We start from the raw sequence: 27381 nt of genomic DNA on the forward strand, positions 1-27381 counted from the left end.
AGTTAGAGGGGGCGGCGAGGACTGATTTGACAAGAGGACAATTGCTGTCTCATTAACTAATGTGGCAGTGATCCTGGGCTTTATGTGGAGTTTCATTGTGCGCTCGGTGACCTGCAGACACTTCAGCCTCGATGACACATTTTTACAGTAGACTCTCGCAATCAGGCCTAGAGTATCACATTATCAAAGTGACACTTAGACAGCCTGCATCCACCCTGCAGTCAGATGAGAGATTAGATGAGGTGTGCAGCATCACAGTGGGAACAATAAAGTGGATTCTGCAGGAACGTCCTGTTCTGGAGGAAACTGGATCTCCATCCAACACCTAAACTGGCAGCTTTGACAGCAGCGACTTCCAAGAAAACCATTTGAAGCACTCGAGAAGCAACTCAAGACTCATTTGGAAGCGCGCTTTAATGGAGATATTCTTCCGCCTTCCTCCGCTGCCTCTCTGATGTTCCCCATATAGCCCGTGCTCCGGTGGGATCGGGCCCATTGTGTTCACAGACGCCGTGGGAAGCGAAGACGTCTCGGCGGTGGCCCCGCCCTTTGACGTGGAATTCCTCCGACCCCTCGGGAGGATGGGGTGGATGACGGCGTTGATGTGACAGGCGAAAACGTGGGAGGAGATCTGAAGATGACATTTATAGATGGTGCTACTCCCATGCAGCTTCTGCATATTGCAGGGAGTGAAAAATAAAGAAAAATAAAAAGGAGATAAATGAAGCAAAGCAGCACCTGTTGCCAGCCAGAGCGGCGGCTTCCTGGCCTGAACCGAGAGCGTAGTTCAACAAGGAAAGTGCTGCCCCTCTTTCCTGCAGCTCACAGCCAGTTAACGTCACTGTGAATGTCTCTCTCTCTCTCTAGTGTTTCTGACATCCAGCCCTATTGCCTGCAGTGAACAGAGTGCCACAGATAATGCCAGCCTTGACAGCAGATGTGCTGATAAGCCGGTTTCGAGTAAGTCCTGAAATTTGCTTGAGGAAAACTCCCCCTTTTTCTTCAAAGCACCGGTTTGACCTTGTCGAGATCAGTTGGTCTTTATTCCCCCTCTCAAGCGCCCGTCACCGACTGTTAGGATGTAATTGTCAGAGCGAGTTTCTGAAGGTTAAAGCATCACTTTCTGTCAAACGATCTGCCGAGAAGGATGGCGGCGTCGGTTTTGAGGGTTGGTTCCGCCACTTTGCTTCAGACTGAGATATGTCAACACCTGCCCGACGGATCCACTTCAGATATTTCATTCCTGGTCCCCAGATGATGCACCACAGTGACTTTCCTGTCCTCTCTGGACAGCCAATGTAAGACTGTGTGCAAAATATCTTAAAAAATATAATTTAATGCATTGCCATGACATGACAATATATTCTAACCACCTTGACGGCCTCTTTTCGGACCCTTTTCTGCAGCATCTTAACGTCCAAACGTCACTTTACAACTGCAAAATTGCGATTGTCAACATGTAAGCATGGTTTACGTTGGCTTTTTGCTCAAAGCACTGCTGTTGGAGTCCAAAGTCATACACCGACCACCTTCCTAATATTGTGTAGGTCTCCCTGGGTGCCTGGTCTGGTCTAGGTGGGTGATACACGTCCTATACGTAACCTCCACACGAATGCCAGGTCCAAAAGTTCCCCAGCAGAACATTGTATTGTCACAAGATGCTCAATGTTATTTACTTCTCCTGCCAGTGGTTTTAACGTTGTGGCCGATCGGTGTACATCACAACATGCAGTGCGTTATCACAACACTAAGCATATCAGAAAATGTTTAAAATGTCAAGATACAGTCTGAATAACAGACTTTTCCCTCATAATTATTATATATTTAGCGACATGACTTCATTTTTAAGGGTTTCAGAATAATTGAGGGATTTCTCAGACCTGTTTTCAGTGTCATTTCTGCAAGCCCAACCATTTCAGAAGCCGATATGTCATAATACATGATGTGTGAGCCACCCAGTGTACTAAAAATAAAAAAAGATAGAAATCCTACTCAGCGAAAAGCAGAAATACTCACACATAATGCGGGATTCGTCATTCTCTCCAAGCCCTTTCCGTTTCCTCTCAGCTTTTTTCGGGTGGACCGTAGAACGTCACAACCATACACGGCCCGTCTGCTTCACCTTACATATTGAGTCCACCCCTGAAATTACCCACATATGTTATTCTCATTATCTTGGACAGTTGAGCGTAGATATTTCCATGGAGAAGGCTCAGTCTGGGCTAAACACTAATGAGAGCCAAGACCCTTATCTGGATGTCATCTGCTAAACTGAGTTTAAAGGCTCTGTGGAAACATGTGTTCTGGTGAAAGTTCCCTGCTGCTCAAAAGCTAAGGAAGTTAAAAAAAAAAAAAAAAAAAAAGCTTTCTATTCTTTCTTAGTTAGTTCATGTGATTTTTTTTTTGTGTTGTAGCTGTTTGGTGATATAAGAAAAGATATAAGAAAGAAGGGGGATTCCATTTGAGGAGGATTTTATGGATGGAAATGCTTTGGTCAACAAGTCTTGTGAATCTCATAAACGGATACACAAGAGATTCTACCTCACTCGCTCTTGTCCTAATGGAAAGGGTGTCCTCCAATAACAACATTTGGCTCGGATGCGTTTTATCCGCTGCCTGAGTGCCAGAAAGCCTTAGCTCCGCCACCTTCTCCGTCTTGTCTTGAAGCCTGGGATGTAGCACACGCAGTCGCAGAAATTAAAAGCGGGCCATTAAGAGCTCAACCAGAGGGTGTCCTCTCGGCTGCTGGGGTCATGTCACGCGGTGTTTTCTGAGACGAGATGGGCCCCGTGGTGGGCACTTGCGTCGTCGCGCTCTGCGGCTCACGAAAGAGTCGCACCGCCACGAACATGTACCTTACGCAAATGTAAGGCTTTTGTGTTTTGTGCTGTGGGAATGTTTTCTAAAGTAATCCACTTCTCTCCCCTGGGACCCTGAGCGCTGTTGCATAGAATTGGGTCATTTGCGTTGCCTCGCTCACTGAAAACCTGTTTTGTTTGGCTAAATCTTGTTTTTCAGTTGGATTAATGCAATTTAAAGGGCCCTTGTTGGGAAATACGCTTGGAAAGAGCAGGCTAGTGTCGGGTTACGTTGTATTTTTTCTCTTCGTGGCAGCGAAAGAACCCGTCTTTGCCCTGGGGGAGGGGGTGACGCAAATGTGTTGCCCCAAGACAAAAGAGAAAACAGAAGCATCCTGTGATTTTCATGTATTTATTTATTTGGTCAAATTCCTAATACTGCATGCACATAGTGCTTCTTAAAATCGGTTCATTCCCAGTCAGCCACAACATTAAAACCACTGACAGGAGAAGTAAATAACATCGACCACCTTGTGACAATTCAGTGTTCTGCTGGGAAACTTTTGGACCTGGCATTCATTCGTGTGGATGTTACTTAGACATGTACCGCCCACCAAGACCAGACCAGGCACCCCCACCCCATAGCATTGACACTCCTTGATGGCAGCAGCCATCCCAATCAAAAACTGTTTAGGAACAACAACAAAAAACATGAAGAACAGAACAAGGTGTTGACCTGCCCTCCAGATTCACTAGATCCCAAACTGATCAAGTTTCTGTGGGATGATCCACAGAGGCCCCTCCCCTCAAGCCTTAGAACCCAACATCCTGTAGCCAGACACCACAGGACACCCTCAGAAGGCCCATGTCCATTCTCTCAGAGCTATTTTGGAGGCACAACGGAGACCTACACAATATTAGGAGGGTGGTCGTAATGTTATGCCTGATTAAACAAAATAACAGAATGGATCAAATAGGACAATAAGAGCAACTTTTTTTTTTTCATTTCATTTATTATGGACTGGGCCTTGGTGCCACATAAAGAGATAATTCAGGTGTTTATAAATCGATCCCCTTGGATCAATACTATTAAAAAGGCCTTTACCGCCATCACCTTTTAGGACCTCAGTGGTTTCGTCTCCCTCGTACTCATTTTATTACCTGTTTGGTAATAAGCCTGTGTTAATACCCAAGTGCCCCCATGTCCACCTCCGTATCCCCACCTCATCGTCCTGTGGTGGCGTTACGGGTACGGCAGCGTCTCCGGGTGACGCCGCGTGTCCCCTGCCAACCATAAAGACTTAATAAAAGTGGAATCCTGGCTCTTTGTGTCAGGGCTTTCTTTCATCGATTGACTTAATTGACTGTTTTGTGGCTATGGAACGATAACAGAGTGAGTTGGAAAGCCAGGACACGTGAGAGAAGACGCAGAAAAGAAACCAAAAGATGATCAATAAAGGCAAAATAAAAACGACTTCAAGTGCTGCTTTAAAGTTATGACACGATCCAACATGACATGTGAGGCACGAGTACTCAAGGCTTAAATCATTGCATTGAAGGATTTCTTCAATAGACTGAGAAATAAGGCTTCCATGTGCCTCAGTCCTGCAAAAGTGAAATTTTTTTGAAAAGCACCATCCAGACACACACACACACACACAGACACATGTGCACGCTCCAAACACCTATCATTTAGCTGTCTGGCCGCCCATGATGGAGACGGATTAAGTTGGTGGTGTTTAATGGTGTGTGGCTCCGTTACCAGAGTATTTTTTTGCTCAGAAATCTCACTTCAGCGCACCCCGGAGTATTAGCGTTCACCCGGGATGGGTTCTCCCTCGGAAAATCCATTTTTCTTCTCTCAACTCCCGGATTAAGCTGCTCCCCGTTGGCAAAACGAGTTTCTGAAGTGCTGCCCGCGACGCTCGGAGGCGGAATAGGAGAGGCTGGAATGCGTTCTCGCAGTTGTTGAGCGTTTAGCATCCGTGTTGTGTTTGTTTTGTAAAGCGGCGGCAGTGGAATTCAAGAGTTCAGTTTGTATTCATGTTTTCTATCCCCAGCCCTAAACGCTAATATCCCAAAGGTAGAAAAAAGAAATTCAACAAGCCGTACCCATGTAGCAGAATGGACTTATTTCCATCTCTGACACTCATTTAAGCATCCTTTGCACAACCTACACAATGATTTTCTTTCCACTTCAAATGCTTCACAGTTGAAGTGACGCGTTTATTACCTGGCCTATGAACTAAGGCAGTAGAGAAGGGAATGCTTTTTAGTTTAAGACAAAACAATCAAAAATCTGCTCTCGTCCAATCAGTTTTCCTCAACTTAAATAGAATCATACTGTAGAAATGATGCAGCCTCCCACTTCCCCTCATAATCCAACAGTCTGTATTTAATTAACTATTGACTTTTTTTCTCGTGTTTAATTGTGTCATCGATCAAACAGCCAGCTTTTTACTAGTAATACACAACGCAAAACAGACATTCAAAGCATATTAGCTGTATTTAATAAAGAGCCTGAGCCGCCGTGATTGATCTGGGTGCGAGGGTATGAAATAATTCGTGGCTGGCTGAGCGCTCGCACGTGACGGATGCCTGCTGATATCTGCTTCAAATCTAATTAAAGGGGCCGTCTTTGGCAACGGACTTTTCGTTTGACTGCTCGCAAAATTCAACGAAAGCGCCGTCAGGAAATGATGTCAGCTGCATGAGTGAGCGGTGAGATCATTTTAAAGAGGTGACAAGTCTTTTCTGTTCCAGCGGCGTGCGAAAGGTCACGCAGATAATTCCTATAATCTAACACCTCTCTTCAACATATCAGATTAAGCCTTTCTGTGTGGAGTTTGCATGTTCTCCCTGTGTATGCGTAGGTTCTCTCCGGGTACTCCGGCTTCCTCACACTGTCCAAAGGTCCAAAGGTTAGGTTCATTGGTGATTCTAAATTGAATGGTTGTCCGTCTCCTGGGATAGGCTCCAGCCCCCCACAACCTTTCACAGGACAAGTGGTTACAGAAGATGAACGAATGAATGACAGGCATCGTCCTGCAACGACGCCATGCATGCAGCTCGTGCCTCGAAAGCGTGCAACAGCCATCACAGCATTGTTCTGCTCGAGGCAGAGTTCTCCGCGAAGTCTTGTTTGTGCTTGTGCCACGCCGAGCGCAATCTGTGCACGCAACAAAGGAGCTTGATTAGCCGAGGTGTATTCAAATTGACGCTGATTGCTAGAAGTTTTTAACCCGAAATGCGCTCGGGCAGAGAAACTTAATTGGACACGAACGTGGGGAGGGATTCAAGCGGATTCAAGTGGAAAGGTGTAACAATACTGCGGGAACATTTATGTTGAAAGCAGAACAGAGGGCAGCTTCGTTCTTCCGTATTTAATGAGATTATTTAAAGAGATATTTTATCGGACACTAGCTGCTAAAATCCGTGCCAGATCCGAGGGCTGACAATTTTCCTGTTTCACACTGCTTATCAAAGCAGATTGCCACACTTGATCAGATGTGAGTGTGCACGAAGATTGCAGCAGCGTGGACACATGCACGCACTCGTATTCCGGTGCTACTCAGAGACAGACAGTCCAAGAAGATGGGTGTAAAGAGTTTTCAAGAACCACTAACAAAAAACACAATAAAATCCAAGACTGCACACAAACTGCACACTCCAGCTTCGGCATGTGCCGTGCGTGTCAGCCCGACCACAGTCAGACGTGTTTTTCACTCTAGTGAGCTTTCCTGCAGCTCTGTAACAAGTCTCTGGTGCGCGTCTCATGCCTCACATTGCGCAGAGTAAACAACAAACCACATGAATTCAGTGTCTGATTAGTGCAGCAGACAGACGGCGAGGAGAAACTGGAGAGCATATTGGGGAGAGTGCGAGTGCACGGCGGCCTTCTGGCCTCGTGGGGGGACGAGAGGCGGCCGGCGGGGTCGGAGCAAAGGGGTCCCTCGCACCGTTCCATTCCTCCGTCGTCAGTGCTCTTCTCGTGTTTACCCTGCTCGCCGCGCTGGGCCGAGGGACCCCCGTTCGTCCTCCCCCCTTATCCCCCAGCCAGCTTGCACAGCTCCCGAGGTGACGTCACCCGGCTGGAAGGATGTTTATGTTTTCCAGGATTTTGGCGGGAGGGCGCGCAGAGGAGAGGAGGGCTGAGAAAAGAGGCAGCCAAGAGAGGAGAAGTGCCAGGTAGAGCTCTGACAGTAGCTCTCGCCTCCTTTGGGAGTGATTTATGAATTGGAAAAGTACTGAGGAGAAGAAGGAAAGATTAACTTCACAGCCCTGTGGATGCACTGGAAGGTTCCACCGGTGCGTGTTATGAGGACAGGTTCTACTCTAGTCCAGACAAGTTGTTTTAAATGGTAACGGACATCTGAAATCTTCCATTTAATGTCAAGTGAGGCCATAAAAAATGGAATTTACTGACTATAAGGAAAAAAGCTTGACATATGTTGCAGTGTGCTATAAAACGATGCAGAGGGCAGCTGGAATTTTCTATTTAATTTAATATTGTGCTGAAAAGAGACGTTTTGAAGATTACCGAATTACCGTTTTTTTACAACCTGGACCTTATTTCCGGCATAAAATACGATCGTTTACTCACCCATATAACTTTGGTGTCATTTGGAGTCGTTCGGACGATATTTAGATTCACGTATATCCATATACTGGGAGTGAATGGGGCACCGAAACGCAGCCTCTAAATAACGCATTATCTGCCACAAACAGAATATTGGTGAAATGAACGAGAAAGTCATCCACCTTGAAGATCCAGATTCGTGCTCAGTAAGAGGTAAATCAAATTGAATTGTCAAAAGGTAGTCGCAGGTAGTCACAGAGGACCAAGCAATCCTAAAAAAAATTCATGAACTATTTCCACATGCTGCACCAGATGTGACTGGGGCACCGAAAAGCAGGCTCTAAATAACGCATTATCTGTTATGATAGGCTAGTGCTATTCCCCATTTTGCGGCAGATAATGCGTTATTTAGAGGCTGCATTTCGGTGCCCCAGTCACTTCCACTATATGGATATACGCGGATCTAAATATTGTCCGAACAACTCCAAATGACACCAAAGTTATATGGGTGAGTAAAAGATCGAATTTTATGCCAGAAATAAGGTCCAGGTTGTAAAAAACAGTAGTTCCCCTTTAATGTGATAATGGAACAACTTTGATAAAGAAATGTAACAGTTTCATTTGGGGCCTCTTTTCGATTTTCCCCCAAATATTGATTTGTGACTGTTATAAAGACCAGGAAGGTAGCTTAGGATCGTAAAAGTGTCTTCTAACCACCTAGGTGAAATTGTATTTATGCCTTTCTAATAATTCAAAATTGCACCTTTAACCATCTGTCTTTTTTGTTTCTCAGCAAATTGTGATCCTGAAAGTGACAGTAATTTCCTGGTCAAGTAGATTCTGCACTTTTCAAGCACTGTAATAGCTATGATTCGTCCACCGCTGCCTCCCTCGCAGACATTCCAGTCCCTTGACACATGTTGGAAACTTCAAAACCACACGAGCAGAACCTGGAGGATGTTTCAGTCTCTGCGGCGTGTCGCGCGTCCAAGTCTAACCTCGGGGCTGGGCCGAGCCGCGAGCTTTCAACGCATTTGTTGGGCAGTCAGTCTTGTTACTGCGACTGGTAGTGCTGACCCGGCTCTCCCTGGAGAGGCCCGACTGCCTGAAACCCCAAACTCAGCAGCAGGAAACGGCTAATGCCCTTTTAACCCCCTTTGCATGTATGCATCATTTCCCCCCCTTTGGCCACTGTCTCCTTTTTCCCCCCTCCACCTGGAAAAGGTGAGTCATTACTTTGAAAGTGTTTTGCTCATGCAGGGGAGCACAGATGCACGGTTCCTTCTCGTTGCTTTTCCCAGCGGCCTCGCAGCCATGTAGTAGAAAATCATCCACCTTGAAGATCAAGATTCGTGCTCAGTAAGAGGTAAATCAAATTGAATTGTCAAAAGGTAGTCGCAGGTGGTCACGGAGGACCAAGCAATCCTAAAAGAAATCATGAACTATTTCCACATGCTGCACCAGATGGCTGCGCTGCTTGCTGGAGCATGGAACCACAAAGCCAGACAGACTGTAATGCGATCCCAAGGAAGTTCGAGCAACATCCACATTTGATTATTGGTGCGCCAAGTGCCAAGTGGAGTTTTGCTTTTTGCCTGCGTGGATCAAAGATACAGCTGTCTGTAGCTAAAACGATCAATTCTTCAATGAAAAAGTGACTTACATCTGCCATTAATCTATCCGGTCTCACATTTCAACAGCTAAAGTATTGTAGTAGATTACCGTGGTGCTGAATTACGTAGCCGGGCTAACTCTTCCGAGGCGTTTTCAATGAAAGTTTGAGGTTTGCAGAAAACATGTTTGCTTACAAGACTGCTGTTTTGTCACCCACGGGCAGATCTGTTAATATCACGGCTTTCTCAGCTGACCCAAGGACATCTGCTGCAGTGCAACCGGTCCCGCTGCTTATCATGACAAATAATGATGGCGTAAACGCTCGCCGGCTCCCCCTGCACCATGTTAATGATCAGCTGCAAAGACCCAGAGGCAAGAAATCCCCACCAACCCCCCCTTAAAAAAACAAAACACAGAAGCATATAAAAGATGAACTATCACAGATAAAGCAGCAGCGTCCAAGTCTGTTCAAAATGAGGATTATAGAAGAAGCCAGATCTATCAGGAGAGGAATTATGGGTCGGTTGGGAATTTGAATGACTCACAAGCAGTGAAGCAAAAGGTTAGACATAGAAAAAAAAGGAAAAATTCAGTTCCAATATATGTATGTGTGTGTGAATTCCCGTGGAACAGATTTCTGTTGGCATGGCGGCGGAAACAAAAGATGGTGGTCAACAGCTGACAGTCCCGAACACTGACACCTCCCACACTCCCAGCAGTTAGTGAGCTGTTAGATGAGTGTTCAGGTAGCAGAGGCATGTGTTGGGAAGCTTACTGCAATAACCAGAGATTTGGGAAGTTCATAAAGACAGGCCATTTAAAAATACGACATGATGACACTAACACGTCTAGTTAAATTAGTGAATGTCACAGTTAATCTTTAACTAACTGGGGATTTTCTTCTGTTATCATCATAGTATCAGTCATGCGCTTGGATCCAATACACATAAAACTTTTTTTTTTTTATTTTTTTTTTTGCAGTCACAAAGAAACTGAGGCCAGTAACCTCTTCATAAACTTGAAGCCTATCCATGTCATGTGAGCTACTTTCGTTTTTTGTTGTGGCCTTGGGTGAATGAATAACTCATGTAATGATGATTAAGGTATTTTGTATGACTGAATCTGAGTTACTCGACGTTTGAGACACCACTTTCCACCGAAAATATCCCACTGAGGGTGGACATGGCCAAGATTCCTGTAGCCTGACTGTGTCAGAGTTGAAGCTTCATAGTAGTGTTTTGATGGTATATTGGCGGGGATTTCATTATTTAGTTGTTCCAAAAGGGGGCCCATGTTTTTGTGGAGAGAGGTCATCACATATTTCACAGCTGTAACAGCTTTCTTTATAAACTAGTAGTCAGAAATTAATTTCACTTCTAAAGGTAATCAGGCCTCTTCTTTGGTTTGTAATGTGTGTTTTTGACACATAAAATTTTATTGCCTCTTGAAAACACTCAGCAAATAGTATTTTATTTTTATTTATTTATTTAAATAGCTGTTAAAACGCCAAATATGGAAGTGTGCTCGAGTGTTTTATGACTTTAAAACTGGAAATAAACATTCATCCACAGCCCTTATTTATAATGGTTAGTCTGGGATCGCTCTCCTTCTTCTTCTACTCCCAAAACAAGCAGACTCGAGGAGCAGCTACGTGTGGTGTGGTTGTGACACTGTACGTGATTGGCGGGCGGGAGGGTTTGTGCGTCTCGGGGGGAGGAGGAGGAGGAGGGTGAGGGGGGGAGACCTGCTACTGGTTTCCCCATCCACGCTCTCTCAGTCCGCGCTCAGTCGGGCGAGCTGGCTCTTCACAGACAACGACGGCAGGGAGAGAAATAAAAAACAGAAAAAAGAAACTCCCCTCCCCTCACAAACTAACAACTGTCACACGGAGTCGACGCGAAATGTTAAACGCGAAATGCTCCCGTTTAGTTTGAGAGGACAGCTCACAACAACGACGTGGAAGAAGCTGCTGGAAAAAAAAGTGGGCGAACTGTGACAGCTGGAGAAATTAACAGGAGGGACCGCACGTGGAAAAAAAAAAAGAGGCTTAAACACATCGGTGAGTAACGTCAATATTTACTTATTTTTTTTTTTTCTTAGATTACTGGTTGTAAATTTGAACGTTTTCCTCATAGAAAACAAAAAAGTTTATTTGTTTTATAACCTCGTATGGTTTGTTGCGCTATGGATGGATAGTTGGCACAGACTGCGTCAACATTTTTAGCCACTTTGCGGCGGAATCAAGTGCGCGCGCGCCTGTGGCTCATCAATTATTAGTGCGCGTGATGGCGTGTCATTATCAAACTGTTTGATTTTATAAGCTTTATTTTTATTTTTATTTTTTTTAATTTACTTTGCTTTCGGAAGCAGACATTGTTAAATAATTAGAACAGTTATTTATCTTGATAAAAAATGTCCCCTTTTGTTTTTTTTATGGCGTACATCAAGGTGAACCGCACCTTCTTGTTTTGTTGCTGAGACTCGTGCCACTGTGAGTGCTGAAAAGAAAACGGAAAGACTCTTTTGGTGCGAAGCCTTGACACTGGCCAATATTTGAACAGAACAAGTTATACGCCTGTTAGACGTATGACTTGGAACTGCAAATATTCCAGTAAATTCCTGTTAGCCCAAAGTGCATCTGGGTGTTGTCCAAGTCGAATAGCTGGAGTGTTATGATTGTAGGCTGTGCTTCTGTATCATCAGTCTGTTTGCTCATAAAGCGACATGACACACTTCTTTTGACATATCACTGGCCACGTCTACTTGAAGGATATCTCGCAACCCAATCTCTAATGAAATACTTCACATTAGAGAATCCAACTTCTCAACTGTTTACATGGATGCTATAGCTTATGTAATGATCTGATGAGATACACTGATCAGCCACAACATTAAAACCACTGACAGGTGAAGTGAATAACACTGATCGTCCTGGTGCAATGCAATGTCCTGCTGGGAATTCTGTTGCCCTGCATATATGCAGATGTTACTTAGACACATACCTCCTACCTGAATGTTGTTGCTGACAAGGCCCCCCCCCCCCCCCCCCCCAATCCCATAGCAGTTACATTCCCGACAGCAACAGCCATAGCTCGAAGGAAAAATGCAGCCTGGGCCCCACAAATATTGCTCTGGAACTTCTTAAAAAACATGAAGGGTAGCCCAAGGTATTGACCCTGCTTACAAACTCCTCCCCTGGCCCCTCCATCCATGGGACTCAAACTCACCGATTACCAATGTCCTAGTGCCAGACACTACAGGACGCTCTCAGAAGGCCCATGTCCATTCCCAGATGAGTTGTGGAGGCACAGGGGAGACCTACAGAATATTAAGGAGGTGGTTTTTAATTTTATGGCCGCCGTTTGCTCCAAAACATTAATCAGAATAGTCTTTTGACATGTTCGAGCCGATTTAAAATTCCTTCTGATCAGAGCAAATGGTTTGTTCTGACTGGAGATCAGAAAATAGAGGCTGCATAACAGGTTTGAGCTGGTGCTTATTAACCATATTTAGTGAGGTGCTTTTAGTGTAATGTAACAGTTGGGGAATAGGTGCAGCAGGATTTAGAAGTTGTATAAAAAAAAAAAAATCTGAAAGCCGGTTTTTGAAATTAATGACTCGTTTGTGCACGTCACAGCAAAACACTATCAAGGCATGTGCAAACTAAGCAGCTGTTTAGAGCCCTCAGGGGCCACCTAGGGTTCCGTAAACCAAACAAATGCTGAATGTATATCTTCAGTCAAAAAACTGTGGCTTAACCATAACCATTCCCTTTTTGGAAACTGGTTCGTTTTGGTTTATGCAAAGTCTTAAGGTTAAAAAAAGCCGTCCTTATTTAAATACCACTAGCCTAGAGGAGGAGGAGTTCCTACATGTCTCTACTGCTGTATCTCAATGACAGGTTGGGACCTGGAAGGCCGTTTAGTTCAGATTAGCTGTGATGCTCGTAATCCTCCCCCTGTGCATTAACTACCCCACTTACACTAAAATATTGCCTCTTCCTATGCGGGAGTTCAGGGTTTAATTTTCTCTGGCATGCCATAAAAGATAAGCTAATACATTTCCCCCATAATTCAGTGTCCAATTACAGTCAGCCTAATGTAAAGCTGGCTCCCCCCGTGTGTCCACCACCTCAGCTTGTTCGGCAGCTCGACGGGACATATCCTTGGAGGTGGACATAAATGCATAAAAACCCTTGTTTGTTTTTTTTCAATGGATCGTACAATGAAAACAAAGAACAAAACCGGTCTGTCAGTGTTTTTGGCAAAGTGACACAAACATTAAAAGTCCTTGAGTAATCTGTATCAGTGAGGTTGTGGTTAGCTTCCCTGCATAACAGAATGGCTGAGATGTTAAAAAGTTCCTCTGTTTGCAATATAATTGAACAGTATTTACACAAGACTAATTTAGGCTGCCTGAGTACCTGAGAATTTTGCCCAGTTGTTGATCCAAGTATATCAACCCGATCTGTTATTTTTGCTCTGTCCACTGACTCTGAATGTTGCTTTATCTTACTGTACATACACATGCCGTTGCCTCAGCGCATAACTTTTTGTGGTAGCGATTCCTTCAGTGTTGGTAGACATCCGTTGGTAAGTGCTCTGTGTTTGCTGTTCTGATGTTTACCCAGTCCCTCTCAAATGTTTTATGGCTATAAGGTGCTGGGCCATAAAGAGAGAGCTCATTTGGAAGCCTGGCATGTCATTTATTGATTCATGGGTAGCCCACGTCTCCCTGGCACTATATAGCCTTCCCTAGCAGCTGAGTCACATACACACATGGATGTGTCCTTACATATTTTTTGCTTTTAAGGAAAAAGACAAAGGTCTCTTTCAGTCTGCTGCTTTGATGGAGAGCTATTATTTTGGCATCTCCTCTTTCATAATCAGGCTGCATATAATCTCGTATTGTGTGCATTGTGATTTACCTTTTGATGTACGGTGTACGATGGTGGTTGCCTTGTGCGTTGTAAAGGGAAACACGCAACTCCCATTGAAGTCATGACAGAGACAGGATTCATTTACATTTACAATTCAGATTAAAGAACAATTAAATTATGAGACGGCTCCACATTTCACGATGAACCCTTTTAACACTCCCCTCAAGAATAAAGAGGCCTACAAATTCCAGTCGGAGCATCGTTCAGAATAGCCAGCTATGAATGTTGACGTGGATTTCTCTGTAAATTGCCTGGAAATCGGTTTGATCCCCCCGGCGCAGGACAAACTTTTCAACTATAAGAAGCCTAGCTAGAGTTATTTTTTATTTTTATTTTTTCCTTCTTCACATTGTCATCTGAAAACTAAATAGTGCGGTTCAAGCCTGGAGTCACACATGAAACAACTCTTAGTTTGGATTTGGTTGTGAGAAACCCAGACACAAGAACACAAACAAGAAAATGATGCACGAGGAGAGAGAGCATCTTAGAAACTAGTGTATCTGAGTGTCAGCAAGGAAAACTTAAAGCCAGATGCCGAATTTGGAGTACCAGATTTGTAATAAACCAAGTTTGTAATAATTTATATAGCCAGGTGATAATATTTAGCATAGTATCCACTCCTTCAGTCCAGTACTTGTTTTTAAGTAAAGTGCATTTGGCTAAATCAAGTGCATTTGAAGGTCTCTGGAAGTCTGAGATGGCAGACAAACTGTGTTAATGAGCTTTGCTGACTGGCATGAGTTGGATCTGAAGGAGGGATTTGGTCCTAGATCTCAGAAGTTGGACGGCTAAATCAGGCCTGTAGTCGTACCCTGCTTGAATAAGCTGCCCTACCGTTGTGCTTGTTTTTGACTTGGTATTTAGAGAAAAATAGTTTAACTTGATATTTCACGATCAAGTTTCAAAGTAATTCTACCACCAAGAGAGCTGTTTGATTCCCCAAGTGCAGTTTTCAGGTATTGTAGAAAGGCTTCCCAAACTGGGCTCTCTTTCACAGACTTTCATTCCTTGCCTATGAAATACCAGAGCTAGATTTTATGCAGCATGAACTGGAACATGCAGCTGTGTAACATAATTATAATGCTTGGTATTATTGGCCCTTACCAACAAATGTGATACTTAAAAGTTAGTGGAAGGCTTTTATTGTGTATGTCAAGCCTAAGTTTTGTTAGTTATTTGTAGTGTGTTGCTGTAGTAATGTAAGATTAAACATTAATGCATCACAGGCTGGCACTGACCCCACAAAAACAGCAGGCGAGATAGTGTAATCTCTCAATTATTTTATGAGAGGTAACATTGACCATCTGTTCATGCGGCGATGTTGGATACTGTTCCACGAAAGAAAGGGACACCAATGAATGACATCACTCTCTAAAGATTTAGTCCATGAAGATGGGTGCACTGTAGGAGGGTTTTTTTTTTTTTCTTCTGTCTAAAATCAAGGCCTTTTACAGAGCTGTGACTCAACATGAAAGACATGCATGAGATGCTGCAGACGAGGCAAAGTGTTTTATTCCTTTCATAGATCTTTGAGAGTGCGACGTGGCGTGAATGGAAATATTTTGTCTTTGAAGGTTTTCCTTCGCCGGCGTGTGTGTGTGGGAGGAGCAGAGATGAACAGATTCTAAACGAGGATATTTATTTATTTAACTGCATATCTTACCCTACGCCCCAACTGCAAGTGATAACGTTGACACTCTGTTACTCCTTGTCTTTTTGTGGACTTACCGGGAAGAAGATGTCGACACACCAGTGCAGTGCACCTGTATGTTTACTGAACATGCTTATTTCATATAATGTAAACTCTACGAAGGGCTGTATTTGGAGCGAATTCCTAAAGGCCAGTTTTCTCTGCATTCCCCCGTATTTGAAAATGGCTTTTCAAGTTTTCCCAGGACTGTAAATATACAAAAGGTTGACAATGACGAATATATGGATAAGTTCCAATTCACATTCAGTGCTGTGGTTGCTGTTCTCTAAGGAGTAAAGATAAGACACAGAAATGTGAGTTTTGCCATGCTTATCAGGTTATTTCCGTATGCATTACCCCTGCTCTTACCTTAACCGAAACTTGATCAAACCCCACTGCTGCAAACGAGCCTTAGCCTTCATAAACTCATTTTTAAATAAACTGCACACACGCACAAGATCTATTGGCAGTGGATTTCAGTTGTCCATTAATACGCCTCAGCTCAGTATTTATCCATAGCAGTAGCTCACTATTTCACATCATTTTGGTTGATTTCTAATGGCTCTCTAAGTAATTTTCACATAAACTACCAGATGTTTAATTACGCAAGCAGCAGAGTAAATATATTTGGTACTAGATGGATTACAGATGGACTTAGATGGATTTTTAGCCGATGCCAACTGCTGGTGTGGCTTTTATGTCTGTCCAGAGAAAATTAACGACAAACCTACAATTTAGTATTATCTCCCTGTCTTTGGGCCAGTTTACTCTAATTCTTATTCTGCTACTTCAACTGCTTTGGCGGGTCCCCGTTTGCTTGGAAGCACAAGCTGGAAACCAGGACTGTGTTGATGCTTAAAGAGGTGGCTGTGCAGGCTAACTCAAAGACCACACTCCGGAGAAATCCCAGGAGAGCAGTGAGCAGTGGCTGAACACATTTCACATTAACACACTACACAAGAGGGAGCAAGGAAATGAGCAGAAACCATGCTGCTCCTTCCACCGCTTGGCGATACACAGCCACCGGTAATGAAGTGTTTTTGAAAGGGGCTACGCTTGAAAATGGGGCGATAAGCAGCCGTAAAATATGTGTCGTTTTCACTGCCTCAGCAGCTCCTTGGCTACAACTGTACAGTCTTGCGCTGTTAGCATTGCATAAGACCGCTCAAAGTCGAACCATAAGCTGTACACTGTGGCTGGCTACGTTTCACCGCCTAGAGGCTCCTGTCGGCCCCCTCCTCCTATTCCTACTTCTTGTTTTCTTCCTTGCATCCCCCATCTCCTTATCCCGCCTTCCTGTCATGCTTCAGTGGGCCACCTGAGGGGGGATATGCGCTGGTGACAGCTTGAGGGGAGCCTTCCTTCTAAGCTGGAGGATGGTGCAGAAGAGGGAGAGATGCTGGGGATTAGAGCCTCCACAGAGAGGAACTCCGATGTGTTGATTTGCTACCATACAGCAATAAGGCCAGTGGCTTTTCAGCAATTATCTTTGATTTTCTGGTGTTGCTTTCTTAATCTGCCATCCAGTTAAGTGACGACAGAATGTGTAGATTGAAATCTCTGATACAGACAAGACATAATATTCAGTGGACATGATGCTCAGGTCTTCTGATCCTCTACAGCTGGAACATGTTTTGCACTGTTTTTACATGATGTCTGACTTGTTTAAAGTGCCCCTGGTGAAAGCGCGGTCCTGCTTTTCACACAGGGTTGAATGCAAAAGAACACTGGACTTCTTTTTATAGGAAAATGTATGTTGGGAAGTTGGACATCTTTTCAGTTCCAAAATAAGGCATATTTATTAGCCTTTTCTAATTACTCTCCACAAACTCTTGGCATTGTTTTTTTGTTTACTGTGAGGGCTTGCGTTGCTAAAAGGCAGAGATGGATAGAAAGAGAGCTGTTCTATACAGAAACAATTGATTAGAACTACAAAAATGAACACGGTGCACAGTTTTATTGTTACTACTTAGTTCTGGACATGTTGACCCTTTTGAATCTCACATTTAAGCTGAGGAAGAGAGCCTTTCTTATGTCTGAATGGGCCTTTTATACGAGATGTATACGTTAACAATACAGTTCATAATGTGGTCTTGTAGTACATTGTACCTTGAACCTGTCTGACTGTGTCAAAGAAGTGATAATTCATCTCATTTTGTAGAAAATGTAATGCAATTCAACAAGGAACCACCATTAAATAGTGTTTTAGAAATCACCATCGAGCTGACAGGCTCGACACAATAACAAGAAATAATGCCTCTTCTGCAGGACTGTTTATTAGTGCATTATATAGCAACAATGCTTTTGTGTCCAAAGCTTTTATGTTGCACTCCTGCTGAAGTGTTCCTTCTGGCTTGACGTAATCCTACTTTAACAATGACCACCAGTCAACAATAGCAGCCTTTTAGCTACTCAGTTTGGAAAAGTGGCTGTGCACGTTTTGTTCTCCCGCAGGTTTTGCTTTTTGTGATAATCAGTCAGAGAAGTTTTAAAAACTCTGTTTTCCTCTGTTTTTGTTGTCGTTCAATACTCATTTTAAAGCTTGCTGCAGTGCTAGAAAACAACTCGGCGTCTGTGGGTAGTTGTTAAATAGCAAGCAAGTTTTAATGAAAACAATGTTTTGCAGTCTGGCTTGCTTTGCCTCGCAGTAGAGTAATTCATCCTCTGGTTGAGACTGACAGATCAGTTCATCAGCAGCAGCAGGGTGGCCTGTGCAGTATGTGGTCGTCGGTGCTTATTTATGCGTTTCAAATGAATATGTGTGGCTGAGAAAATGATTAAGTTCCACAGTCCTCATGGGGATATTTTGACCTAATTAGTCCACTTCTTTATGACCGAATCCTGCACTTGAGCACAGTTAAGCCGAGTAAGCACAGCACAGCACAGCACAGCACAGTTTTTCCTGACATCATCGGACATACTGCTGGGTTTATCATGGTATGTTTCCAGTCTCGTTTAGGTGAAGTCATTTAAACTGACAGCACTTCTAAGGAGAACATTGGCAAAACATTCAGAGTAACTGAATGTGGAGACTGTCAGCAAAACAAAGTTGCGACTGTTCTCTGTTTTGGTTACGCTTTACTCCCTACGATTACTTTAATGTGCTGTACACTGTGAGCTGTGGAGACTGTACATATTCAGATGGGTTGTGTGGGTGTTCACCAGAGACTGAGGCTATGGATTGACCCAAGGTTGAGGTTCTGGACAGATACATATAAGACATAAGCTTTATAATTTTCTTCTTTCATTACATAATTATTTCTCATTGTTTAGTTTGTTTTTCAGAGCATTCCTCTAATATTTGCATAGCTTTAACTTGTCGCACACTACTCAGACATACACTAGTCAGCCACAACATTAAAACCTCTGACAGGTGATGTGAGTAAGTGAATAACATTGATCAATTCAAAGTAGCTATTATTTTGACATGTACCACCTACCTACAGTACTATGGAAGATGGTTCATATGCTGGGACTGGTCAGTGTAAAAGCCGTGAGCAAGTAACTTTATATTAAGGATGATTTTGTTCATCTGCCCTCAGTTTTCACACTATGAACAGTTTTCATTGGGCCAATTTCACTGGGCCGACAAGTGTGAAACCCAAACAATCTGGAAAGCCAGATACTAACAGATAAAAGTGAAAAGTTTGGGGTTATTTTTTGTATTTTGGGACAAGTAAGACTTACCTGGTTAACTGGTTCCGTTATTTCAACATAGCTTCATTTGCTGTTTCCTTATTCTCTTCTCATCTACAGTGAAGACTGAACCTCTCCACTTAAACCATTCGCCAGCTGTTTGCTCCTGTCTACTTCCGAGATGAGTGCCAAGTCGGTCATCAACAAGGAGGTCTTCACACCCCACGATGAGAAGATGCTTGCTGCTGTGCAGGTGAAGCGGAGGACGAAGAAAAAGATTCCTTTCCTGGCCACTGGTGGTCAAGGAGATTACATGACCTTCATCTGCCTCTCAGGTCGGCACAAATTAGAACCTCTATCTCTCTCAGTTGTTTTCGTCTGCATTTCAGTTGTTTTTATGTGTTCATCTATGTATTTGTGTGTGTGTGTGTGTGTGTGTGTCCTTGTTGTGCTCTTGCAACCCAAAGCCACATTTCAACATGTCTCCCTTAATTCCCCCTCTAATGTTCACACTGATGAGCATGTTTACGTTTTCTCTGCCAATAGCCTGCCATGCTAAATCAATTTACTGCTAGGCCTCAGGTCAATCCATTTTAAATAGATTTAAGCTCAAATCGAATAATAGTTTCACCAGAAATTGTGGTTTTAATTATTTTGTGTTTTTCTTTCCACAACATTAGTTGACATATTGCTTGTTAATTGAATTAGCCATGCATAATGTTCTTGATGAGAATAGCAAGAATCTGTTCATTTGTGTGCCAGCAGAAATGCCTATGAAGATAATTGACATTTCTTAATGTTACAATTTTAATATGTATTAAACTCTGCGTTGGCAGCAGCAGATTGCATGGCCAAGGGCTCAGAAATACTTTAGTTTATCAATACAGCACAAATGCCAGTGAAACTCTGTCTGTACTTGATTCAAATTCAAGGTTGCCCTGCAGTAGGCAAGCTCCTCAACACTGAGCCTCTGTGTTTACACTCTCGTGTCAAGCGCAAGTTACAAATAAACTGCATGTTTCAGAGAGCAGACGCTGTATTTCCAATGGATTTCAGATGACTCACTTCTCCTTTCACATTCTCCTTTCAATACCGCTTAATATTCACTTCTTGTAACGCCAATCTCATCATATTCCCTGCTGCCGACTTCACCTCTGTATCTCATCTGGGCTCTGAAATCTGTGAAAGCCACTGGATGCCTTGACTGTTTAATCTGCTTGACATCGTTGAAATGCGTTAATTATCTGATCTTATGTGATCTTTCCACTAGTAGAAACAGATCTTATTGAGTAAAGGAATGCAACTTGATGCTGAACTTACAGCATTTCCGTAGACCACTCAGTAAACGGCTATCTTTTGATATTTTCTAAAGGTAGCTGCCGACAGTGTTAATATGTTAGCTGTTTGTTGATACACAGTTGAGGCAAATTACAATAGATTTACGTGACGAAGTCAATTAAGTTCACATCTAGCTATCTACCAAACTGAGGCAATCGTACATAGCAAACAAACAAGGTGTACAGACAGTGTTTACCTCATTCAACAGGGCTCTTAAGTGCAACTAATGACGACATCAATTTTACAAAAGACATTGCAAATCCAATATATGGATTTGCTGAGGCTAAAAACTGACCTATAATGTAAACTATAGTTTGGTGCCACATGTGAAGATTGTAAGTTAGCAGTGTTATCTTGCCTGGTCCTCAGAGTTGTGGCGGTTCATGCATTATGTCTTCAGATCGGATCAGTTGTTTTTCCTTTTTGCATTTTAATTGATCTCAAATTTTTACATACAGCCTTTGCCCATATCTCTGTCCCTGCACTCCCCAACATCACCCTACTGCTGACATTTTAGTTAAAGCAAAAATACTTTGACAGTTAATCGTAAGGAAGTCAACTTCCTGTGCTTTCCCATCGTAAACAAATAACAATTGACTCGAACGGAAATAAGAAAAAGTTAGGAAATTCGTGCATTCATGTAAAGTTCCCCATTCTGTATTCATTAACTGAACATTTATCCTCAGATTACGTTTGTGGGGCCGCTCATTCTCATACACTGAAAGACAGCATAACCCGGACAGAAAAGCAGACTGACGGAGGCAAGGTCAGTCTTAAATCTCCACTGACGCGTCCAGGGGGGATCCAATTTAAAGTGCCTTAAAGTTGCTTTCAGTGGAGGATTTACACAGATTTACTTTTATGGAGATTTGCTGCAGTCAGTGGCTTTAAACTTTTTGAAAGGAAGTAGAGGCCTAATGTTGACTGTAGCCTTCTCACTTCATTTACTTTTTATATAAAGCAGCTCAATAGCTGTGTTCCCTGTGATAGTATGAGGGTGTTTTTTTACATTTAGGACTGAGACTACTTATTATGCGCAGACACAAGACCCTTCTTAAAAAAGTGTTAATCTTTAAAGAAAGAATTTGCATCTTACTATCATTTTGAAAAGCCCTAAGTACTTAAGTGTAAGAATTAATGTAGCATAATCTTCTAAAACGAGACGCTGCATTGTTTCACTTCCACTACCACAACCACAAATTTGTCTTGTGTATTACCACAGTGTGCTTCACTGTCTAATTTATATTAACAGTCTCCTGACTACGCTGATGTTTCGGACCACAATACGGAATTGAATGCAAGCACTGTTGCGTAGTTCATTTAGTTATGTGGCACTTCGTCAAGCCAGCAAAGCATTGTTCTTTGTGTGTGTTCCTGTGCGTGTACTGTATACTAGACCCAGCTCGAGTGTGAAACCAGGCAGCGCACTGTTCCCAGCGCCACTTGTGTGACTCTTGAGTGTTCGGCATGTATGTGAAAGCGCTTTCTGTGTATTTAATGGGTGGGGGATGGAGGTCACTGACAGTCTCATGCTACAGTAGCAGATAGTTGAGGGCCCCAAGGCCAAGCAGTGGCAGAGTTATGTAATATGTGGCATATCATGGCGAAAGGAAACAAGTGCTGAGGAGGGTGCCAGGATGAAACACCAGGCTGAAACTGCTGCTCCAGTTCAAAGAGCATATCCTGCAGTGGTGCCATAAGATCTGTCTCGGTATCAGCGAGATATTTTCATCTAATATGAATCCAAAGACGATTGCTTGCGTTTACTTTTTTATTATTTGCTTGGAATAAATCACTGCTGTCCTTGTAACCACAGCATTCAGCTGTAGTTTCACTGTGGGAGAGTCTTTGGATTGTCTTTTTGTTCAACACACGGCTGTTTGTCTTAGGTAGAGAGCTACATTTATCAGTGGAACAATAAGCCTGGGCAGCTGCCACTTGGGAGAGCAGGGGCTTCTTGTTTCAGAGTTACACGTGGCTCCAGGAAAACAAGACTGGTTCTGCTCACTTAGCTTACTGTTGTTTGGCTTCAGGGGGGGAAAGCTTCAGTCTTATGTCAGCACACCACACCAGTAATATTATTAAATTCCCTGTAGCACAGATTTCCGGGAGAAGAATGTTTTTGTCCACAAAGTCTAACCAGTAGATCTGATTTAGATCTGGATCTTAAAATATAGCAGAAAAAAAGGAAAGTAAAGGAGTTTCACAATGAATTAAATTGTTTTCATATAATATACAATTGCGTTTTTTTTAATACAGAATCGACTTCAGTTGTAGTAAGTGTGATTCAAAACTAAACGCTCCTCCTTGCCGGTTTTGTGGTCAGATTTCCAAGATGCCTTTGATCTTACGCACATACACATTCACTTGCTCAACTGCACACAGAAACATATGTTAACGCTTTTACAACAACATCAGGGGTCTTGACGACATAGGAGTGTGCTGGAGCGATGCCAGGAGCTCAACATGGACCGAGTTGGTTAGCGAGCTTTCTCTTTGATCACAAGGCTTCACGTGGTGCCTTCGTGGCTGGACCTTAGGGCTGAAACAGTGGACCGCCCACAGAATGTTTGGCAGGGGAGATGTGAGGCCCGTTGAACTAGATAAGACACTGGGAAGGTTCACTGAAGGTAGCCTATTCTACATGGTTTTCGTCTATATTTTTAAGATCCGAGAGGAAAACATGTTTTTGTTGCCTTCCCACCCTGTTTCTTCTTTCTCCTTGTTCTCGTGACTTTCAGTACCTCTTTTTGCTCTTACGGATGTGAGTTTGTGAAAGAACTGTTGCCACTGCAGCCTGGCATCTGAGGCGGGTTTAGTGAGAGGATTGCAAAACCATCTGTCGGTTTCTGAATCACATCAGGAAATGCCATTCTTTTGATTTCCACTACCTAACTTTTTTTTTTTTTTGCGTTTGGCTACGTCAATGCTTTATGTTAATGCATGAATTTCCATGTGGGAAGCGTGTGGGCATCCATGCTGCTGGGGGCATTTGTGCGTTATGTGTTTATGCAGGCATGTTGTTTTGAGGGCTGTTTACATGCTTAAATTTATGCGTAGGCTGCGTCTTATTCGTGTGATCCTCCGAGAACCAAATGCCGACATCTTGGTTCAAGTGCATCATTTTTTCATTACACCATGTTCAATGTTGATCAAGTGAATGTTGAAAAATGTTACGTGGAAAGAATCTTTTAATCATATGATACAAAGGGAGTATTTAATTTAAATGCTTTTATATGCTGGTGATTTATGACAGTTGTATATAATACTCTGACTCTCATCTGTCTTACACGTGTGTGATGGTGAGCCTTTGTTAAAGTGACAGTGATCTCTTACCGTCTGTCAAATGCACACAGAGCCCAGTATCAGTTTTTTCTTCTTTCTCGCCCTTTAGAAAAAAAAAAAACGATGCTACAGTTACCATCTCAGTTTGTTTATTGCATTTGTGTACTTTTGCCTCCACCCCATTCGTCACCAATGCCCTTGTGATTATTGATTAGTTGGTAAGATGGATTGGAGAGGAGACTGTGTAGCTCACTGGTATTTTAAACTGTTTACTTCAATCAGAAATCAGTTATGACCTTGGTTGCGCCGTCCAAAGAACACATCTGTCTAAGATTCTGTATTCAGAAGACTATGGATATATATTCATAAGGATCTTAGAAGGTTTTTATGCACTACAGTTAAAGATAGGAAGACATCCTACTGTTTTCACTGTTAAAATGGAAAAAGGAAAATGAATCATAGGATTAATGTCAGTTTTGAGGCTTATGGTGCCTTCCAGTTGAACTTTTGAGCTTGTGGTAACAACATGGGAATTCATGTATATAAAATGCTTGGTGTTCCAGTTAACAACCTCAGTTGTGAGAATACAGCTGCCAGGCTAACGATGCTATCAGTTTAGCAAGCAAATGTCCTGGCTAAAGTGGTTGTCTGTCTCTCTGTCTTAGCCCTGCAATAGACCTGTCCAGGGTGTGCCCTGCCTCTAGCCCAATGACAGTTGGGATAGGCACCAAGCCCCCCCTACGGCCCTCCAGAGGACAAGCAGTTACAGAAAATGAATGAATGTTATAAAATTCTGAAGAAAGCCCTATGTCAGCAAACATAATATGACTCAAGAACTCTTATCTCTCTGAAATTTCCACAGTTGTGATCATAGGAAACCACGTCTATTTGAAGACACCTTTAGTTACTGAGGGTTTCTCTAAAATGCTTATATTTGTCATCGTAACCTTGTTTCACTATGGGAAAATGCATCTTTTGCTCTGTAGCTGGTATTAAGTTTACTGTAGTTGAAACAATTTCCTAGACTGCTGTAATGTGGGCTCTGCATTGCACTGCTAAAACTTTTTTTTTTTTCCCAAACATATTAGGGAGTCTGGACAAAAGTTTAGCCAGGCGGGGTTGTGTGGGTGGTCAGTATTCTGTCGTGAGGTTTTGCTTTCTGTGGAAGCAGTGACTGATGCTGGCCTCCCAGTATTTACAGAGAGCAGAGACATACAGCCCACTCACACCGGACCACATACATCAGCATGACTCTAATACCACATTAGCTGTAAGTCTGTGTGTGTGCCTGTGTGCACGCATTTGCGTGCCATGCATACCAAAAGCTCTTTGTATCTGGCAGACTTCATCTAGACTAATTAGGCTCTTGCAGCTCAGTTCATTTTTGTGGGAGGTTCACTACTCTCTTAAACATGGATTGCCTTTATCCCTCACTTTTACCCCCTTATTATATAAATCTCTCCCTCCTCCCTTTGAGATAGCATGCACAGGTTTCATGCGCACACAGGCACCAGTAGACATGAGAAAGGTTCCCAGCAATTGCGGGAACTGCTACAACATAACTGACCTTGGCGCTTATCACTATTCTGTGGCAACTGAGCCTCCTGTTATGGATCCAGTGTGTCCTCTCCTGTGACCATAACACCTGTGGCCTCATAACTCACAGAAACAGTTTGTTATTGTTGGAAAACAGCTCTGGGATAAATATGATTGATAAACTTGTTTTTTTGACTTGTGCATTTTTCAAATGACTTGTTTGATTCTAAGACAGACAAAAGGAAAATATTTGTGGAAGGATCTCACAGACGTGGAGTCAGGCTAATGAGTGATCCAGTATGCTCGGATCCAACACACCTGCACACAGCAAGTGGAGCTAATAGATGAAAGGCTCGAGAGCTCTGCAGGTAGACTGTGCACACAAAGCCTCTCTCTGTAGAGATGGCCAGCTTGTTTCATCCTGTCTACAGAGAATGAATACGGTTTGTGAGTGCGTGCATGTTGGGAAATAGGCGCATGCCCCAGTGGTTCCGACAGCTCCCTTTGCAGTGCTTTTTTTCCCCAGATACCGAAGCCAAAGTGTCTATCATCGTCCTCCATCAGCAGCTCCTCCTGTTCATTACTGTCCAACTCATTCTGCTTGCCTCTCGTCCAAACAACACTACGGTTCAGATTACACCACTGCAATTTCACATCATGATCTCCTCACGGCTCATAGTCCTGTGTGCTGTTCAGCTGCCATTGTTTTTGTTTAGTGTACCTTTGTGTGTGTCTTACCTTCTAGCAGAAACGATGCTTGTTTTTGCTGCTTTTTTTTAGACAGTGCACAGTTGTTTGTTTAGATGACTCTGTTTGACTCACTGTTTGTTGGTTGTTGGTGTAGCTCCAGTTCCTGCTCCTTTTCTTCCAACTTACCTGGTTGCATCCTTGAATATATTTGACTTCAGGAAGTTATGTGCGCTGAGAAGAAATATTTGAAACACTTTGTATACACAGCTGAATAGAGTTGGCTGTGGTGTAGCTGTGGATTATCTATCCTTGTATATATTTTCTGTAATCTTGAGGGAAGTAGCTCTACAGTTCAGAATATGACTGTGAAAATGGTTAAACTGTGGATGTATAATACTTTTGGAATAAAGATTGCATGATTAGTTTTTACAAAAGTGTTTAGACTAATAACGCTTTGTTTCTGGCTTCTTTGCTGGGGTGTATCGTTGTTTTTCTGAATGTTGTGGATCTAATAATGGCCCAAAGACAGCAGAGAATGGCCTAGGGAGATGAGGTGATGTGTCCATTGAAGAAGTAATTATCCGAAAAGAGGACCACACCACACATGTTTTTGGTACTGTGCACTCTGACCATATGTACTGGCTCACAAACAGAGCAAAGACCGTGTCGACGAAATCTTAATGGTGTTCTCATCTTTTGTTATGTTCAAACAAAGCTCGTACACCACGTTCTTCCTCTCATATGTGCAGTGTGAAAAGAAGGAGGAGGAAAGAAAAGAGGGTGCAGGGATGGGGCTCATGAAAATCAGCCATCCGTATAATTAGCCGATGCACTGCTCTTGTCAAACTGAGAGGCTTCACGACTAAATGTTTAATTACCACCACGAGTTACTCAATCCAACTGACCTGCCAACACATTCATTTGACTGCTTTAAAACTGTCACTGAAGATACTGACATGGTTCATATATAGAAAAATGTTTGTGACCTCTGTCTGGCCGCAACACCAAGGCTTGTTTCAGTGGAATTCATTCCTCTTACACATTATATTGACATCATTTGATTACAAAACTCTGTTGGTGAATTACGTTTCCAGGCATTTCACAAAGCCACATTTCTTAATCTGTCGCAGCAATTTAGAGGTCCCCCTTCAGGGAAAGGCGTTTCTAGATGAAATTAAAAAGTAGCTAGACACGGTCAGTGGTTTTGTGGATATGCATTATTGTTTCCTGTATCTTTCAGGTCTGATTTAGGGAAGCAGTTATAGAATAAGTGGAA

General features: G+C 42.9%; 1 protein-coding gene across 3 annotated transcripts in view; it reads left to right on the forward strand.

The window, feature by feature from the left end:
- The first annotated feature begins 10744 nt into the window (after nt 1–10744).
- Nucleotides 10745–27381, forward strand: part of stxbp6 (syntaxin binding protein 6 (amisyn)) — a 140883-nt gene continuing 124246 nt past the window's right edge. For all 3 annotated transcript variants that reach the window (XR_014699661.1, XM_084569298.1, XM_084569297.1), the window contains exons 1-2: nt 10745–11050; nt 19377–19591. Coding sequence is in view for 2 of the 3 variants with exons in the window: in XM_084569298.1 (XP_084425424.1) it covers nt 19438–19591 (154 nt within the window). In the remaining variant the exon portion in view is untranslated. The remainder of the gene's footprint in view (nt 11051–19376; nt 19592–27381) is intronic.

This window comes from Chelon labrosus (assembly GCF_963514085.1).
Source record: "Chelon labrosus genome assembly, chromosome: 20".
NCBI lineage: Eukaryota > Metazoa > Chordata > Actinopteri > Mugiliformes > Mugilidae > Chelon > Chelon labrosus.